The sequence below is a fragment of the Ranitomeya variabilis genome, chromosome 1 (assembly GCF_051348905.1).
Source record: "Ranitomeya variabilis isolate aRanVar5 chromosome 1, aRanVar5.hap1, whole genome shotgun sequence".
Lineage (NCBI taxonomy): Eukaryota > Metazoa > Chordata > Amphibia > Anura > Dendrobatidae > Ranitomeya > Ranitomeya variabilis.
This window is the reverse complement of record NC_135232.1, coordinates 455,437,755-455,455,460: the sequence shown is the minus strand read 5'-3', so window position 1 is coordinate 455,455,460 and position 17,706 is coordinate 455,437,755. Positions and strand designations below refer to the sequence as shown.

Here is a 17,706-nt window from a genome sequence, read left to right as displayed (position 1 = left end):
CACACACTGTCCATGTAGTTGCGTTTCCCTCACACACTGTCCATGTAGTTGCGTTTCCTTCATACACTGTCCATGTAGTTGCGTTTCCCTCACACACTGTCCATGTAGTTGCGTTTCCTTCATACACTGTCCATGTAGTTGCGTTTCCCTCACACACTGTCCATGTAGTTGCGTTTCCCTCATACACTGTCCATGTAGTTGCGTTTCCCTCACACACTGTCCATGTAGTTGCGTTTCCCTCACACACTGTCCATGCAGTTGCGTTTCCCTCACACACTGTCCATGTAGTTTCCCTCACACACTGTCCATGTAGTTGCGTTTCCCTCATACACTGTCCATGTAGTTGCGTTTCCCTCACACACTGTCCATGTAGTTGCGTTTCCCTCATACACTGTCCATGTAGTTGCGTTTCCCTCACACACTGTCCATGCAGTTGCGTTTCCCTCACACACTGTCCATGTAGTTGCGTTTCCCTCACACACTGTCCATGTAGTTGCGTTTCCCTCATACACTGTCCATGTAGTTGCGTTTCCCTCACACACTGTCCATGCAGTTGCGTTTCCCTCACACACTGTCCATGTAGTTGCGTTTCCCTCACACACTGTTCATGCAGTTGCGTTTCCTTCATACACTGTCCATGTAGTTGCGTTTCCCTCACACACTGTCCATGTAGTTGCGTTTCCCTCATACTCTGTCCATGTAGTTGCGTTTCCCTCACACACTGTCCATGTAGTTGCGTTTCCCTCACACACTGTCCATGTAGTTGCGTTTCCCTCACACACTGTCCATGTAGTTGCGTTTCCCTCACACACTGTCCATGTAGTTGCGTTTCCCTCACACACTGTCCATGTAGTTGCGTTTCCCTCACACACTGTCCATGTAGTTGCGTTTCCCTCACACACTGTCCATGTAGTTGCGTTTCCCTCACACACTGTCCATGTAGTTGCGTTTCCTTCATACACTGTCCATGTAGTTGCGTTTCCCTCACACACTGCCCATGTAGTTGCGTTTCCCTCACACACTGTCCATGTAGTTGCGTTTCCCTCACACACTGTCCATGCAGTTGCGTTTCCCTCACACACTGTCCATGTAGTTTCCCTCACACACTGTCCATGTAGTTGCGTTTCCCTCATACACTGTCCATGTAGTTGCGTTTCCCTCACACACTGTCCATGTAGTTGCGTTTCCCTCATACACTGTCCATGTAGTTGCGTTTCCCTCACACACTGTCCATGCAGTTGCGTTTCCCTCACACACTGTCCATGTAGTTGCGTTTCCCTCACACACTGTCCATGTAGTTGCGTTTCCCTCATACACTGTCCATGTAGTTGCGTTTCCCTCACACACTGTCCATGCAGTTGCGTTTCCCTCACACACTGTCCATGTAGTTGCGTTTCCCTCACACACTGTTCATGCAGTTGCGTTTCCTTCATACACTGTCCATGTAGTTGCGTTTCCCTCACACACTGTCCATGTAGTTGCGTTTCCCTCATACTCTGTCCATGTAGTTGCGTTTCCCTCACACACTGTCCATGTAGTTGCGTTTCCCTCACACACTGTCCATGTAGTTGCGTTTCCCTCACACACTGTCCATGTAGTTGCGTTTCCCTCACACACTGTCCATGTAGTTGCGTTTCCCTCACACACTGTCCATGTAGTTGCGTTTCCCTCACACACTGTCCATGTAGTTGCGTTTCCCTCACACACTGTCCATGTAGTTGCGTTTCCCTCACACACTGTCCATGTAGTTGCGTTTCCTTCATACACTGTCCATGTAGTTGCGTTTCCCTCACACACTGTCCATGTAGTTGCGTTTCCTTCATACACTGTCCATGTAGTTGCGTTTCCCTCATACACTGTCCATGTAGTTGCGTTTCCCTCACACACTGTCCATGTAGTTGCGTTTCCCTCACACACTGTCCATGTAGTTTCCCTCACACACTGTCCATGTAGTTGCGTTTCCCTCATACACTGTCCATGTAGTTGCGTTTCCCTCACACACTGTCCATGTAGTTGCGTTTCCCTCATACACTGTCCATGTAGTTGCGTTTCCCTCACACACTGTCCATGCAGTTGCGTTTCCCTCACACACTGTCCATGTAGTTGCGTTTCCCTCACACACTGTCCATGTAGTTGCGTTTCCCTCATACACTGTCCATGTAGTTGCGTTTCCCTCACACACTGTCCATGCAGTTGCGTTTCTCTCACACACTGTCCATGTAGTTGCGTTTCCCTCACACACTGTTCATGCAGTTGCGTTTCCTTCATACACTGTCCATGTAGTTGCGTTTCCCTCACACACTGTCCATGTAGTTGCGTTTCCCTCATACTCTGTCCATGTAGTTGCGTTTCCCTCACACACTGTCCATGTAGTTGCGTTTCCCTCACACACTGTCCATGTAGTTGCGTTTCCCTCACACACTGTCCATGTAGTTGCGTTTCCCTCACACACTGTCCATGTAGTTGCGTTTCCCTCACACACTGTCCATGTAGTTGCGTTTCCCTCACACACTGTCCATGTAGTTGCGTTTCCCTCACACACTGTCCATGTAGTTGCGTTTCCCTCACACACTGTCCATGTAGTTGCGTTTCCTTCATACAGTCCATGTAGTTGCGTTTCCCTCACACAGTCCATGTAGTTGCGTTTCCTTCATACACTGTCCATGTAGTTGTGTTTCCCTCATACACTGTCCATGTAGTTGCGTTTCCCTCACACACTGTCCATGCAGTTGCGTTTCCCTCACACACTGTCCATGTAGTTTCCCTCACACACTGTCCATGTAGTTGCGTTTCCCTCATACACTGTCCATGTAGTTGCGTTTCCCTCACACACTGTCCATGTAGTTGCGTTTCCCTCACACACTGTCCATGCAGTTGCGTTTCCCTCACACACTGTCCATGTAGTTTCCCTCACACACTGTCCATGTAGTTGCGTTTCCCTCACACACTGTCCATGTAGTTGCGTTTCCCTCATACACTGTCCATGTAGTTGCGTTTCCCTCATACACTGTCCATGTAGTTGCGTTTACCTCATACACTGTCCATGTAGTTGCGTTTCCCTCACACACTGTCCATGCAGTTGCGTTTCCCTCACACACTGTCCATGTAGTTGCGTTTCCCTCACACACTGTCCATGTAGTTGCGTTTCCTTCATACACTGTCCATGTAGTTGCGTTTCCCTCACACACTGTCCATGTAGTTGCGTTTCCCTCATACTCTGTCCATGTAGTTGCGTTTCCCTCACACACTGTCCATGTAGTTGCGTTTCCCTCATACACTGTCCATGTAGTTGCGTTTCCCTCATACACTGTCCATGTAGTTGCGTTTACCTCATACACTGTCCATGTAGTTGCGTTTCCCTCACACACTGTCCATGTAGTTGCGTTTCCCTCATACACTGTCCATGTAGTTGCGTTTCCCTCACACACTGTCCATGCAGTTGCGTTTCTCTCACACACTGTCCATGTAGTTGCGTTTCCCTCACACACTGTTCATGCAGTTGCGTTTCCTTCATACACTGTCCATGTAGTTGCGTTTCCCTCACACACTGTCCATGTAGTTGCGTTTCCCTCATACTCTGTCCATGTAGTTGCGTTTCCCTCACACACTGTCCATGTAGTTGCGTTTCCCTCACACACTGTCCATGTAGTTGCGTTTCCCTCACACACTGTCCATGTAGTTGCGTTTCCCTCACACACTGTCCATGTAGTTGCGTTTCCCTCACACACTGTCCATGTAGTTGCGTTTCCCTCACACACTGTCCATGTAGTTGCGTTTCCCTCACACACTGTCCATGTAGTTGCGTTTCCCTCACACACTGTCCATGTAGTTGCGTTTCCTTCATACACTGTCCATGTAGTTGCGTTTCCCTCACACACTGTCCATGTAGTTGCGTTTCCTTCATACACTGTCCATGTAGTTGTTTCCCTCATACACTGTCCATGTAGTTGCGTTTCCCTCACACACTGTCCATGTAGTTGCGTTTCCCTCACACACTGTCCATGCAGTTGCGTTTCCCTCACACACTGTCCATGTAGTTTCCCTCACACACTGTCCATGTAGTTGCGTTTCCCTCACACACTGTCCATGTAGTTGCGTTTCCCTCACACACTGTCCATGTAGTTGCGTTTCCCTCACACACTGTCCATGCAGTTGCGTTTCCCTCACACACTGTCCATGCAGTTGCGTTTCCCTCACACACTGTCCATGTAGTTTCCCTCACACACTGTCCATGTAGTTGCGTTTCCCTCACACACTGTCCATGTAGTTGCGTTTCCCTCACACACTGTCCATGTAGTTGCGTTTACCTCATACACTGTCCATGTAGTTGCGTTTCCCTCACACACTGTCCATGCAGTTGCGTTTCCCTCACACACTGTCCATGTAGTTGCGTTTCCCTCACACACTGTCCATGTAGTTGCGTTTCCTTCATACACTGTCCATGTAGTTGCGTTTCCCTCACACACTGTCCATGTAGTTGCGTTTCCCTCATACTCTGTCCATGTAGTTGCGTTTCCCTCACACACTGTCCATGTAGTTGCGTTTCCCTCATACACTGTCCATGTAGTTGCGTTTCCCTCATACACTGTCCATGTAGTTGCGTTTACCTCATACACTGTCCATGTAGTTGCGTTTCCCTCACACACTGTCCATGTAGTTGCGTTTCCCTCACACACTGTCCATGTAGTTGCGTTTCCCTCACACACTGTCCATGTAGTTGCGTTTCCTTCATACACTGTCCATGTAGTTGCGTTTCCCTCACACACTGTCCATGTAGTTGCGTTTCCTTCATACACTGTCCATGTAGTTGTGTTTCCCTCATACACTGTCCATGTAGTTGCGTTTCCCTCACACACTGTCCATGTAGTTGCGTTTCCCTCACACACTGTCCATGCAGTTGCGTTTCCCTCACACACTGTCCATGTAGTTTCCCTCACACACTGTCCATGTAGTTGCGTTTCCCTCACACACTGTCCATGTAGTTGCGTTTCCCTCACACACTGTCCATGCAGTTGCGTTTCCCTCACACACTGTCCATGCAGTTGCGTTTCCCTCACACACTGTCCATGCAGTTGCGTTTCCCTCACACACTGTCCATGTAGTTTCCCTCACACACTGTCCATGTAGTTGCGTTTCCCTCACACACTGTCCATGTAGTTGCGTTTCCCTCACACACTGTCCATGTAGTTGCGTTTACCTCATACACTGTCCATGTAGTTGCGTTTCCCTCACACACTGTCCATGCAGTTGCGTTTCCCTCACACACTGTCCATGTAGTTGCGTTTCCCTCACACACTGTCCATGTAGTTGCGTTTCCTTCATACACTGTCCATGTAGTTGCGTTTCCCTCACACACTGTCCATGTAGTTGCGTTTCCCTCATACTCTGTCCATGTAGTTGCGTTTCCCTCACACACTGTCCATGTAGTTGCGTTTCCCTCACACACTGTCCATGTAGTTGCGTTTCCCTCATACACTGTCCATGTAGTTGCGTTTCCCTCATACACTGTCCATGTAGTTGCGTTTCCCTCACACACTGTCCATGTAGTTGCGTTTCCCTCACACACTGTCCATGTAGTTGCGTTTCCCTCACACACTGTCCATGTAGTTGCGTTTCCCTCACACACTGTCCATGTAGTTGCGTTTCCCTCACACACTGTCCATGTAGTTGCGTTTCCCTCACACACTGTCCATGTAGTTGCGTTTCCCTCACACACTGTCCATGCAGTTGCACTTTCCCGGTTTGTTGTCACTTCAGCTTGTTGTATGACAGGCTCAGCCAGGAAACTGCGCATGCGCCCAGCTCCAGCCGCTGCTGGTAAGTTTCGTTTCTTCTGCTCGGAGTTTCCGCCCAGGTCCTTGGCTTGTGAATAAATGCAGGCCGGCTCCTCTGTCCTCAGTCTGTGAGGTGACAGAGCTGCGTGCAGTCAGCTGGCGCTGGGAGAGGGCTGAGCGGAGGCACCATACTGTGGTAAGCAGCGTGTGACTGGGGTACTACAACTGCCAGGAGCCATAATATAGTAATAGCTTGTGTGAGAGGATGCTGAACAGAGACCTGTCATTACTCATACATGATGGGAGTTGTACCAGACCTACTGGAAATGCTGAATGCAGTTGTCCTGTTCTGGGTGGCTATGACTACACCAGGGTGCATGGCTTCCTTTATGAAAGGTGGGTTCTATCTGCTTACTGCCACAGCAGACCCTAAGCCGAGAACGTCTCGTCCCATTAGTGGTGATAACCTGGTGCCAGCAGACTGGCCAGCTCGCTGTGCATGGGAGCGAGCGTAGGACCAGGACGTACGGCGCTGTACCTGGTTAGGGGGACAATGGTACAGGGGGACACGGGTACAGGGGGTACAGGACTCCATCCATATGTTGTGACCGTCACACGTGCAGCTGCGGAGCCGATCAGCCGGCGCTCCATGTACCCAGGCTCCCTCTGCAGCGTGTTCGGTAAGCGCTATAGAGGGGACCTGAAGAAATTCGCCCTTCTCTACTGGGAAGTTCCTGCTCTGGCGAGTATTCCAGCTCAACATTGTTTCCCCTGATGATTGCACTTGTTTTAAATTGTCTGTTTTTGTTTGGACTTTCCAAACATATCCTTAATAAAACTAAACTTATAGTGTAATGCCAGTAAATGATTGACAATTTCCATATCAAGTCTACATTTCTTCATCATGTTTCCAGTTGGGTGCTTTGTGCTCCATTTTGTGGTCGGGTTCCACCTTTATTCATCCAAGGAATCGAGAGTGAAACTGAGTCCAAGGCAACGTCAATATGATAATTACTGCTTCTTCGTAACACATTGCTGATATTGCTTATGTTCTCCATAAGTCATTCATATGAAAACAGCCCTTCATGTTTTCTGCTACTAACAGAAGACACATCCAGTGTGCACCCTCCTGTAACGGAAGCATGGATAATCTCAGGCCATAGACACACTAGCGATTTTAAAATCGGTCCGATTTTGTTCCTGCAAAGTCAGACGAGTTTTTCATGCGAGTACAATCCGATTTTTAACACCTAGCATCCGATTTACATCTGAATGTAGTGCGATTGCTATCTGATTGCAATGCGATTTTAACATGACCTTTTACATAGAGCAATTCTCTGTCCTTTACACATCATTTTCTTCACAGCATACATGCATTCACATATATTAGATGAAAAGCTGTCAATTCATCTGCCACGTACAGTAAAATCACACCAGGACCCGACAGGATAGAATAGATGGATTACATACAGTAAAAATGCATAGAATAGATAGATATAAAGATGCCAGTGACATACAATTAGTACAGTGTGAGTGCAGTTTACTGTACATGTATTTAATAGTGATGAGCGAATATACTCGTTACTCAAGATATCCCGAGCACGCTCGGGGTCCTCCGAGTATTTTTTAGTGCTCGGACATTTAGTTTTCTTCGCCACAGCTGAATGATTTACATCTGTTAGCCAGCATAAGTACATGTGGGGGTTGCCTGGTTGCTAGGGAATCCCCACATGTAATTACACTGGCTAAAAGATGTAAATCATTCAGCTGTGGCGAAGAAAACTAAATCTCCGAGCACTAAAAAGTACTTGGAGGACATCCGAGCGTGCTCGGGAAATCTCGAGTAACGAGTATATTCGCTCATCACTAGTATTTAATTATTAAAAGATTATTTTTCTGAAAAATGGCATGGGCTCCCCCATAATTTTCTTAGGCTACTTTCACACATCAGGTTTCTTGTTTCAGGCACAATCCAGCAACTTGTGAAAAAAACGGATCCTTTTTTTTTTTTTTTACGCCGGATCCGTTTTTTCCCCATAGAGTTGTATTAGTGCCAGATTGTGCCTGATGGCCCGACGTTTCATCCGTTGTTTTTCGGATCCGTCCAAATAGTCGTTTCTGGCGGACAGAGAAAACGTCCACTGCAACGTTTTTGTCAGGCGGAAAAAAACGCACATTGACGGAAGCGGCCAAAAACACATGAAACGGTTGTGTGAAACAATGAATCCGGCGCCCAGATCCGGTTTTCAATGCATTTTTCCATACAAATCATGCAGACTTGCCGTTCTTCTCTCTCTCTCTCTCTACTTAAGACATCGCCCATTCCAGTGACACCATTTCTCTTGCAAGAGCATTAACATAACAAAAAACAACATGCCTCACCTGTCCACTGAGAAGATAATATTCCTTTTGTCCCATGACAGGTCTAGCTCTGCTACATCTAGATGACAGGTTGCATGATTCGACCATACAGCCTGCCATCCAGCAGAGAGACACTGCTCAGTGTCTGCTGGATGGCATGCTGTATGGTCACATCATGCAGCCTGCCATCTAGATGTAGCAGAGCTAGTCATATCGTGGGACAAATGGATTATCTTCTCAGCGGACAAGTAAGGCATATTGTTTGTTGTTATTTTAATTCTTTTGCAGGGTACAATGGCTTCACTTGACTGGGCGATGCTGTAAGTATGGTTTAATTAAGATTGATTAAAATTTTTAGAGTTTGTGTCATTCTTTCAATTAAAAGGCTTTTATTCTGGGTGTGTGTGTTTTTATACAATATGACTATGGGGTTAGTAATAGGGGCGTCTTATTGACACCTCTCAATCATTAACCTCTGGCCTTGATGTCACCTGCAAAATACAAAGGTGGCATCAACCTCCCCAACGGGTGAAAGCTTATGTTTTTAGCCTGGGGGGGCAATATCCATGGCCCCTTCCTAGGCTATTAATATCCGCCTTCAGCTGTCTGCTTAGCCTTTGCTGATTATTAATTGTGGGAGGACCCTATGCCATTTTTTGTGGGGTCCCCCATTTTAATATCCAGTAAAGGCAAAGTATACAGTTGTGAACTGATATTCGCCACGACCAATCAGCGACGGGCATAGTCCGGCGGCAACATGGCTTCTCCTTCCTCCCCGCAGTCAGTGCCCGCTCCATACTCCCCTCCAGTCAGCGCTCACAGAGGGTTAATGCCAGCGTTAATGGACCGCGGTGTAACGCACTCCATTAACGCAGCTATTAACCCTGTGTGACCAACTTTTTTACTATTGACGCTGCCTATGCAGCATCAATAGTAAAAAGATCTGTTACAAATAATAATAATAATAAAAAAAAAGGTTATTCTCACCCTCCGACGTGGCTTGGTGTCCTCGGCAGTGCAAGCGGCAGGTTCCGATGCCAAGGATGCTATGCAAGAAGGACCTGCCATGACGTCACGGTCATGTGACCGCGACGTCATCACAGGTCCTGCGCTTATACCAACCCTGGGACCGGAAGCTGCCGCGTGCACCGCACACAGGCGTCAGGACATCAAGGGGCCTTCGGAACGTGAGTATATGTTTATTTTTTATTTTAAGTATTTTTTAAGCACGCATATAGTGCCCACATTGCTATATACTACGTGGGCTGTGTTACATACTGCGTGGGCTCTGTTATATACTACATCTCTGTGCTATATACTATGTAGCTGGGCAATATACAACGTGACTGTCCAATATACTACGTGACTGGGCAATGTACTATGTGGCTGGGCAATGTACTACGTGGCTGGGCAATATACTACATACTACGTGGCTGGGCAATATACTACGTGGCTGACTAATATACTACATACTACGTGGCTGGGCAATTTACTACGTGGCTGGGCAATATACTACGTGGACATGCATATTCTAGAATACCCGATGCATTAGAATCGGGCCACCATCTAGTGTGTGTATGTATGTGTGTGTATGTATGTATGTGTGTGTGTATATATATATATATATATATATATATATATATATATATATATATATATATATATATATATATATATATAGCAGTGACCCAAGCGAGTTCAATAAAAAAATTCCTTCAATGTGTTACTTCACACAGTCTATTGGAAATACACAATACACGGCTTCTTCATCCAGTCCAATGGAAATACATAGTACACGGCTTCTTCATACAGTCTGTTAGAAATACAATACACTGCTTTAGTTTGCAGTCAATAAACAGGCTCGACTTCCCTCTGTCCAGTTTCCCTGGGCGACTGCACGCCGGTACCAGTCCCCTTGGTTCCTCTTGCCCCCGTGTTGCTCCACACAGGCCAAGTCTCTACATAGGACCACTGGTACACCCAATGATCGCCTCTTACCTTTGGGGCCTCTTCAGGACTCTGTTGTTCACCCGCCATTTTAGGGGTCTCCTTTTTAACATGCTGAAGCTCTGCTAGCTTCTTCTGCAGCAACTCCTGCTGCCACTGCAGCTCCTGCAAAACCTCTTGCTGCGACTGCTGAAACTGCAGAGTCTCTTGCTGAAGCCTTTGCTGATTGAGCACAACCTGCTCCAACAGTTCCTCCATTTCTCCAGCAGACTTGCACAACGATCTGCAGCACTCTCTGGAGTATGCCTTAGTTCATATGTCCGCATTCTCCACCATATGTGATGCAGCGGTAGCACCGTATGCAGTGAAATGGCAGTGACCCAAGCAAGTTCAAACAAAATGTTCCTTTAATGTGTTACTTCACACAGTCTATTAGAAATACACAATACACGGCTTCTTCATCCAGACCAATGGAAATACATAGTACGCAGCTTCTTCATACAGTCCATTAGAAATACAATACACGGCTTTAGTTTGCAGTCAGGCTGGACTTCCCTCTGTTTAGTTTCCCTGGGCGACCGCACGCCGGTACCAAGTCTTTTTACTCACGCCGTGCACCACACACTATCCTCCGGATTGCAGCCTGGTAAACAAAAGACAGCCCGAGATGCAGGGTGTCAGTCCCCTTGGTTTCTCTTGCCCTTGTGTTGCTACACACAGAAAGAGCTCTGCAGACAACTGCTCTGTCTTCCTCCAAACCCACACTGACACACCTCCCCCTCTACTACAGAGCTTTTTAATCAGTCACTGCTTCACCATTCTAATCACAGCCACACCTGTGATTGCCATACGCCCTCATGGCCTCACTACGCCTCCTGCGCATTCTGGATAGCACAAAAATCACCCCCCAGGTGTAACAGGGGTCACCACCTCACAAAATATATATATATATATATATATATATATATATATATATATATATATATATATATATATATATATATATATATATAATATAATGCTGGGAGCGTCACTCTGTCCGTCCCCTTTATAGACTGCGCAAACGCCTGCGCAGTCTGGACTCCCACAGAGTGACACAGCCCAGGAGATCACGGTATGTATGAGCACTGAACACATACGCGATCTCCGACGGAGAAGCAGGGACGTGCCAGGAGGGTGAGTATGCTGTATTCACCTGTCTCTGTTCCACCGCTGCGCGCCACTCCATCTTCCGCGTCCTCTGCCTGTGACGTTCAGGTCAGAGGGCATGATGACATGGTTAGTGCGCGCCCTCTGAACAGTCACAGCCAGAGGACCCGGAAGACAGAGCGGCGCGCAGCGGTGGAACGGGGACAGGTGATTATAGCAAGTGCCGTGGGCCTGAGCCAGTGGCGACTTCAACACCTGACCCCTATAGTGCGCCGGTGTCCCCGCCTGCTCAGGCACTCGGCGCCCAGCGACAATAGGTGAGTATGTCATTATGTGGCTGCTGAATTGCTGGCTTTTCAAAGGACATTGTGTAAAAATCAGACAGAACTCGCTTGGTCTGCTGTGCATTTTTATTTTTTTTTTTGCATCCATTGACTTTTATTACCTAATGCGATCCAATTTCCGATTGCTATCGCAGCATGCTGACAGTTTTCTTTTCCAGTCCTCTCGTGATCTGATCCGAGCTGGAAAAAAAATGAAGATGAACACACAATGATAGAATAAGATTGGTCTGAATACAGTCCAATTTTTAATCGGATTGCATTATTCCGATTTCATCGCAAGTGAGAATGAGCCCTTACTGTGAAGGTCAACATCACACACAGACTAAAATTATTGCGAGTTTCTTAAAGGGAGATTCTCAAGTTATTATATTGCTTTAGTTATTCAACATAAAAATAAGTTGGTTGGTTAGAAAAAGTAAGTCGTTGTAAACTTATTTATCTGCTGATATTCTCCTGTGATGAGCGCTTTTATCTTACATGGTGTTCAGCTTGTTTAAATAGAGCTCTACCACTAGAGCCTGCCCGGACACTGGCTTACAATGCACAGTAGTTACTTTTCAGGAAAAACGTTGACTCTTCACATACCATTCATCTCTTTAGCCCATTGATTTCTAGTCAACAGTTAGCTGCTCACCTCCCTCCCTCTCAGCTCCTGACTGAGCTGGTCTTATCAATCCTGTAGAATCACAATCTCCTAGCATCACGGCTGTAATAAAAGTTTTGTGTACGTATATACAGTACAGTGCCTCGAAAAAAGTATCCAAACCCCTTGAACTTTTCCAGTTTTTCACATTAAACCCTCAAACTTCAATGTATTTTATTTGGATTTAAGTGATATACCAGCACAAAGTAGCAAGTATTGTAAAGGAAAGGAGACCTGGTTTTTAAAATATTTTAAAAATATAAATCTAACAATTGTGTCCCCTATTTAATGCATAAATTGCTTAATTTGAGTTTTGCAGGTGACAGACTCCATTTAAAGATTAACCATCAATAGTATATATGAAAACAAGCAACATTGTAGTAGACTTTTGTCAGAGAAATCTACTTCTTTCACTTCAAGGTGTAGAAGCTGTAAAATCTGTAGTCCGTGAAGACTGACATCCCCATTTCTGAGGGAGCAGATGACGGTTGCTGCTCATAAGGTTCTATGGAGAGGGGGAGGGGGCCGCTAAATGCAAAACACAGACCTCCTGCTGCAAGTTCTCCTGAAACGGTTACAGTTTAAATCAATGTTAAAAAAAGTGAAAGTGTAAATTTTTCAGAAGAACTTGCAACAGGATGTCTGTGTCTAGTTCCTCCTTCCTACTTTCTCCTTTATAGAATCTTACTAGCTGTTTCCAGCCAGCTAAAGGTACCGTCACACTCAGCAACTTTGCAAAGAGAACGACAACAATCCGTGATGTTGCAGCATCCTGGATAGTGATCTCGTTGTGTTTGACACGCAGCAGCGATCTGGATCCCGCTGTGCCATCGCTGGTTGGAGCTAGAAGTCCAGAACTTTATTTCATCGCCAGGTCGGTGTGTATCGTTATGTTTGACATCAAAAGCAACAACGCCAGCAACGAGCATAGGGGGCGTCGCAGCGTCTCCTTCTAGCCAGTCGGTACACTCCGGCTGTTTGACATGGAGCTAACAACCAGCGAGAACGAGAAGTGAGTCGCCGTTACGTCACTGGATCGCTCCTGCATCGTTCTGGAGTTGCTGTGTTTGACGTCTCTACAGCGACCTAAACAGCGACCCTCCAGCGATCTAGTTTAGGTCGGCTCATTGTCTATATCGCCGCAGCGTCGCTGAGTGTGACGGTACCTTAACGCTCGGCATGCTCATTGCTATCTAATTAACGCTGCTAGTGATTAAACTAAAGTAAATAATGACAACATTCAATAGCGCTTACGCAGGTGGTAAATTAACTTAAAATTAAGTTAATAACAATAATAATTAAAAATCAGAATAATACTAATACATTTTATTCTCAGTGTAAAATCAAAAGCAAACTGGATTCGTGTGGTAATGTGTGGGGACAGAGCCTCGTGTGGTAATGTGTGGGGACGCAGCCTCATGTGGTAATGTGTGAGGACGGAGCCTCGTGTGGTAATATGGAGGGACGGAGCCTTGTATGGTAATGTGTGGGGACAGAGACTCGTGTGGTAATGTGTGGGGACGGAGCCTCATGTGGTAATGTGTGAGGACAGAGCATCGTATGGTAATGTGTGGGGACGGAGCCTCGTGTGGTAATGTGGGAGGACGGAGCCTCGTGTGGTAATGTGTGGGGACGGAGGCTCGTGTAGTAATGTGTGGGGACGGAGCCTCGTGTGGTAATGTGGTGTGGGTGGGATTATGTGTGGTAATGGGGGGCGGGATTATGTGGTAATGTGGTGGGGGGGCGGGATTATGTGTGGTAATGTGGGGGGGCGGGATTATGTGTGGTAATGTGGTGGGGGGGCGGGATTATGTGTGGTAATGTGGGGGGGCGGGATTGTGTGGCAATGTGGTGGGGGGCGGGATTGTGTGTGGCAATGTGGGGGGCAGGATTGTGTGGTAATGTGGGGGGGCGGGATTGTGTGTGGTAATGTGGTGGCGGGATTATGTGTGGTGATGTGGTGGCGGTATTGTGTGTGGTAATGTTGGGGGCGGGATTGTGTGTGGTGATGTGGCGGGATTGTGTGGTGATGTGGTGGGGGGGCGGGATTATGTGTGGTAATGTGGTGGGGGGGCGGGATTGTGTGTGGCAATGTGGGGGGGCGGGATTGTGTGTGGTGATGTGGTGGCGGGTTTGTGTGTGGTAATGTGGTGGGGGGCGGGATTATGTGTGGTGATGTGGTGGCGGGATTGTGTGTGGTAATGTGGTGGGGGCGGGATTGTGGGTGGTAATGTGAGGGGCGGGATTGTGTGTGGCAATGTGGTGGGGGACGGGATTGTGTGTGGTAATGTGGGGGTGCGGGATTGTGTGTGGTAATGTGGTTGGGGGCGGTATTGTGTGGTAATGTGGTGGGGAGGCGGGATTGTGTGTGGTGATGTGGTGGGGGCGGGATTGTGCGTAATAATGGGGTGGGGGGCAGGATTGTGTGTGGTAATGTGGGGAGGCGGGATTGTGTGTGGTGGTGGGGCGGGATTATGTGTGGTGGTGTGGTGGGGGCGGGATTGTGCGTAATAATGGGGTGGGGGGCCGGATTATGTGTGGGGGCGGAGCTACTGTGCAGGGGGCGGGATTAGCGAGTAATCACGATGCCTCTTATATATATAGATAAGCACCAGTTGTCATCTGCCTCAGTAATGTGAAAGTCGGTCTTCTTTTGAATGAAAGATCAGCTCACAAGGAGAAAGAAGCTGATTTCTCTGATAACATATACTACAAAGTTGCTTATTTTGACATGCACTACTGATTTATCAAATATAAGTTAAAACAATGGTTACTCTTTAACCTCTTCATAACCGGAGGTATTTTTGTCTTTGCGTTTTCATTTTTTGCTCCCCTTTTTCACAGAGCCGTAACTTTTTAATTTTTTTGGCCATGTGAGGGCTTGTTTTTTGCGAGACGACTTGTACTTTTGAATTACACCATTGGTTTTAACATTTTGTGTACTGGAAAACGGGAAAAAAATTCCAAGTGTGGTGAAATTGCAAAAAAAAAAAGTACAATCCCACAGTGGTTTTTTGTTTTGCTTTTTTAGTAGGTTCACTAAATGGTAAAACTGACCTGCCGTTATGATTCTCCAGGTCATTACGAGTTCGTAGACACCAAATATGTCTAAGTTCCTTTTTATTTAAGTAGCGAAAAAAAATTCCAAACTTTATTTTAAAAAAAATAAAAAATTTGTGCCATTTTCCGATACCCATAGCGTCTCTATTTTTCGTGATCTCCGGGTGGGTGAGGGCTTAATTTTTGCACGCCGAGCTGACGTTTTTAATGATACAATTTTAGTGCAGATACGATCTGTTGATCACCCGTTGCAGCGACCAAAAAATTGTATTTCTGGTGTTTTGACTTTTTTCTCGCAACGCCGTTTAGCGATCAGGTTAATCCTTTTATTTATAGATCTAGCGTTTCTGAACACGGAGATACCAAATATGTATATGTTTGGTTTTCTTTAAATTGTTTTATTTTGAATGGGGCAAAAGGGGGGTAATTTAAACTTTTATATCTTTTTTTTAAAAACATTTTTTTTTCACTTTTGGCATGCTTCAATAGTCTCCATGGGAGACTAGAAGCTGCCATAACCCGATCTGCTCTGCTACATACAGGTGATGATCAGATCGCCTGTACGTAGCAGAATTACGCACTTGCTAAGAGCGCCAAACCACCGGGCGGCGCTCATAGCAATCCGATAGTGACAACCATAGAGGTCTGCAGGAGACCTCTGGTTGTCATGCCAACCTATCATTGACCTGAGATCACGTGACTGGGTCACCGATGGACGGATTTCCGGTGCGATTGCCGGAAGTGCATGTTAAATGCCACTGTCAGTGTTTGATACGGCATTTAACGGGCTAATAGCCGCGGGCGGATCAAGATTCCACCAGTTGCTGTTCAGGGCACATGTCAGCTGTTCAAAACAGCTGCCATGTTCTGGGAAAGATATGGGCTCACAGCCGGAGCACACTTCTAAGGGAGGGAGTCCGATGTGGGCGTATTATTACACCCAACGTCGGAAAGGGGTTAACCCCTTAATGATGAATGACAGACCTAGCACGTCATGACGTCCTATGTCTGTCATGCATTTAACTCAATACTTGTAAACACACTGACTGTTCTGTGCAAGCAGCCGTCACTGATAACTGAGCAGCATGAGAAGAGGTGCGGGGACCCATGCCATTGGTCCCTGCACTCAGAGAGCTGTGATCTTTTGGGTATTTTCTGCGATATAGACCAATCTAAGTCCCTTCAAATGTAGTCAATAAAAAAAAAAAAAAAAAAGTGTTTTGTAAATGTTATTGAGAAGATGAGAAATCACGGATCAACTTTTAACCCTTATAACTTCCTAACAAAAACAAATTGTGTTTCAAACATTGTTCTGATGTAAAGCAGACATGTGGGAAATGTTATTTATTAACTATTTTGTGTGACATATCTCTTATTTAAGGGCATAAAAGTTAAGTTTGAAAATTGCAAAAAAAATTTGCTACATTTCCGATATTTTCACAAATAAACGCAAGTCATATCGAAGAAGTTTTACCACTATCATGAAGTACAATATGTCTTGAAAAAACAATGTCAGAGTCACCAGGACCCGCTGAAGCGTTCCAGAGTTATAACCTCCTAAAGTGACAGTGGTCAGATTTAAAAAATGAGTCTTGGTTATTAACGTACAAAGTGGCTCGGTTCTTAAGGGGTTAATTTAGGAACCTCTTGCTTATGGACCATGTTTGTTTATTGAAATAGGAATACACTTTAAAAATTTTTTATTTTATTTAGTCATAGGTATCTATAACGGTGTAAGGAAAGATGGGCTCCAACGTAAAGGAAAGTCTGAAATGCTTCAGTCAGTACATAGTGAATATCCTTCGACCCACATATGTGCTTGGAGACATGAGCGCCTGGATATCTGACAGTAAGATTTTCATTCATAACCTTGTACTGTGTATAAAAAGATTTTTGAATACAACATGTGTAACATTGTACGTTTTCTTTCAAAGTTAGAGTCCTGTCCTGCTATCGTTTTTTTGTTTAATAAAATTATCACAACTCATGAGTAATACATGTCACAGATCATTATTAAAAAGAAAATAAATCGGCAATCAGCACTGCAAGTCCAATCTATGTGTCGGGTTCTCACCCTCTAAAATTCATAAAAATTAAAACATCCAGCAAATGTATTCTTGAAATAGTCTGCACTTTATTAGATAAAAAGTATTTCTATCAAGGGTTTTTGCAAACCCTAGTAAAAGTAGTTCACTTTTGGTGCATATTGCTACCTTTTGTGGACTTTGCTTTAGATCCACTGAAAAAACTTCTACATGCTGAGACTGCAAGGAGGAACAAGACCTGCGCAATGTTTTGGGGGTATCTTCTTGACGAAGATGGCATCCCTTATATAGATCTCAGCATTCTATCATTCTCATTTGTCAGGGCTGGGCGAAACCCAGTCATTTACCTGGCATGATGACTAGGACATGGGCATACTTGGTGC

At 45.8% G+C, this 17,706-nt stretch overlaps 1 protein-coding gene across 1 annotated transcript in view; it reads left to right on the top strand.

The window, feature by feature from the left end:
* The first annotated feature begins 5,825 nt into the window (after positions 1 to 5,825).
* The window catches only part of RIGI (RNA sensor RIG-I), a 148,504-nt gene continuing 136,623 nt past the window's right edge, over positions 5,826 to 17,706 (top strand). The window contains exons 1-2 of the mRNA XM_077250090.1: positions 5,826 to 5,970; positions 16,992 to 17,127. Coding sequence (XP_077106205.1) covers positions 17,022 to 17,127 — 106 coding nt within the window. The 5' untranslated portion in view covers positions 5,826 to 5,970; positions 16,992 to 17,021. The remainder of the gene's footprint in view (positions 5,971 to 16,991; positions 17,128 to 17,706) is intronic.